Genomic DNA, 2478 nt, shown 5'->3' on the forward strand with positions numbered 1-2478 from the left:
TATATTTCTTTTTCATTTTCCAATTGAATGATATAAATCTTTACCATAATTAACGAAAACTGCGGTAGTAATTTAAAATAGAATTATTTCAAGTGTCAACAGATATCTCTCTTTTTTTTTATTCCTCTTACTTCTCCTTTTCACAATGCTAAAAGCGCCTTGTTCACGTGGAAAATATATGCTTTTGAACGTGAATCAGGGTTACAAAAGGCAAACTGTGTAACATTTAAGTTTTATATTATATTCTTATAAAATGCTCTTTATACACACGTAAATCAAATGAACTCTCTTCAAATGTCGAATCAAAGCGATAATTGATTTAAAAAATAAATACACCCTGTTTACATTTAAAATTCAATAGTTGAGAAGGATTTTTATTGAAAATAGTAAATAAATAAATAAAACGAGTGCATTTTCAATAAAATTCCCTCCAGGTTGATTGCTTTCCGAATAATTACAGCTTTGATTTCTTTGTAAATAATGTTTGTTTTTTTTTTTCTCTAAATAATTATTATTACTTTTGTTTTCGAAAAATTAAAAAAAAAACTAAAAGAGAAAGGTAACTATAATTTCAATGGATGTACAAATAAGAATAATTAATTAATGAAATAAATAAATAATTTAATATGAGCTAAATATGTATAATTTTTTAAATTGATTTTTTTTGTTCTCATTTTATTTTCTTATTTTAAATAAAAAAAAGATGTACATCCAAATAATTAATTAATTAATTAAATAATAGTAATAATTAATTAATTAAATAATAGTAAAATAATATGGAAAACCTAATTAGAAATAAAATAATATTGATTAGTACAAAAAAAAAACTTTAACATAATTAAAATGGCAGTCAACTTTGTATACTTAAAAAAATAATAATTTCTATCTAAAAAAAACGATAAATTAACTAATATATAATAAATACCTTATTAATTAATATTACTATCAACTAAATACTATATGACTTGTGACCAAATTTGATTCTCTTTTTTCACTCTTGGTCATTTTCTCTTCATTATTATTATTTTTTTTTTTAGAAAAAATTATTTCAGTTTATTTTTCTTTTTATTTTAATTTTTGGAATATTTACTTTGTACTGTTTCTTCTTGTGGGTTCATCTTATTTTAAAATATTCTTTTATCTTCATCTTTTCATTTCTTTTGAGATCATGAGGCACTATTGTTTGATACAATTTGTAGACAAATCATACTTTGTTTTGTTTTTTCTTTTTTTGGGGGACCGGGGGTAATACTGAAATCAAGTGGCTATAAAAATAAACGACTTTTGTTCTTTGGGAGTAGCTTCACCAAAAATGTCAGCCTGATTGATTTGATAAATATATCTTTTTTTTCATAGCCTAAATGATTTTGCCGTTTCTAGTCATTTTGTTGACTTGGGCCGGTGATTACGCAGGGTTGTATGGGATATAAGGTGGTGAAAGACATGGTTGCTAGTGTTGGAGTGCTAAGTAACAATCCTTCACTCTTCGCTCCGGTCACGTTCATCGTTGTGCCCGAATTGTCGAGACCCATTTTCTTTAAACGCATTTTCTCTTCGTACTCGTCCCAACCGTGCTTTGGTTTGTTCAAATTCCGATGCTGGTAGAAGACCAACGATATTCTGGTAGGGTTCAAGCGGTTGGGGTTTTTCAGAGCGGTGGTCGCGTGCAGCTCGTACTTGGCACATTCGAATAGAACGCTGCCGTGGCTCAAGGCTATCGCGACACCGCCGATCCTGGAATCCTGGAAGGATTCCAGATTATCGTTAACGTCGGTGACTTTACCTAAAGATTCGGTGGCTTCGATCGCTCGACTTGGCAGTGCTGTTAGATTGTTATTCGGGTGCCAATTTAGGCCGACATCCTCGAACGGATTGCAGATTCTTACGGGAGTTGATGGGTTTGGGATACTTCGTATGTCACCGAAACCACGGCCTATGCTATTATCAACTACGTTACTTGTGCTATATGAACCTGAGAATCTATCTTGTACTTTATGATTCCTAGATAAGTAAGGATTTATCGCGTTTATATTAGTATACTGATTGTAGTAGCTGTTCGTGTAATAGTTATACTGTGGTGAGTAATTGTATGCTTGTACATTTGGATATGTCACATTAAAGGCAGTGGTGTACCGATTGTTATGCTCTAATACTGGATTACATGGTATACTTAAATTAACCGGAGAATGCAACAAGGTGCTCGATATTTGGTTTATCTGCACATCATCCACTTTCGATTCTTCTTTCCTTTTCCTCCTGCGACACGATTGCAACGGCACCGTCCTCATACGAACCTCACATTGAAATCTGCACAACAAAACACATTGAACAATAACAATCTTTAATAACATAATATACTATATACAAACCTGTTGAGAACTTCAATGCTGCCTTTTTTAATCTTGTAATTTTGATTGAATCCAAATTCATCGGTATTATCGACGGTGTAAAGTGGTAAAACATGCAATTGCTCTTCTT

The 2478-nt window shown here is 31.2% G+C and overlaps 1 protein-coding gene across 1 annotated transcript in view; it reads right to left on the reverse strand.

Moving 5' to 3' along the window:
- Window positions 1-1219: 1219 nt before the first annotated feature.
- LOC108564764 (DNA N6-methyl adenine demethylase-like) overlaps window positions 1220-2478 on the reverse strand; it is an 18716-nt gene continuing 17457 nt past the window's right edge. The window contains exons 8-9 of the mRNA XM_017923878.1: window positions 2370-2478; window positions 1220-2307 (exon numbers count right to left, since the gene is read on the reverse strand). The exon at window positions 2370-2478 is cut by the window's right edge and continues 616 nt beyond it. Coding sequence (XP_017779367.1) covers window positions 1377-2307; window positions 2370-2478 — 1040 coding nt within the window. The 3' untranslated portion in view covers window positions 1220-1376. The remainder of the gene's footprint in view (window positions 2308-2369) is intronic.

The sequence above is a fragment of the Nicrophorus vespilloides genome, unplaced genomic scaffold, assembly GCF_001412225.1.
Source record: "Nicrophorus vespilloides isolate i.1.1-1 unplaced genomic scaffold, Nicve_v1.0, whole genome shotgun sequence".
Classification (NCBI taxonomy): domain Eukaryota; kingdom Metazoa; phylum Arthropoda; class Insecta; order Coleoptera; family Silphidae; genus Nicrophorus; species Nicrophorus vespilloides.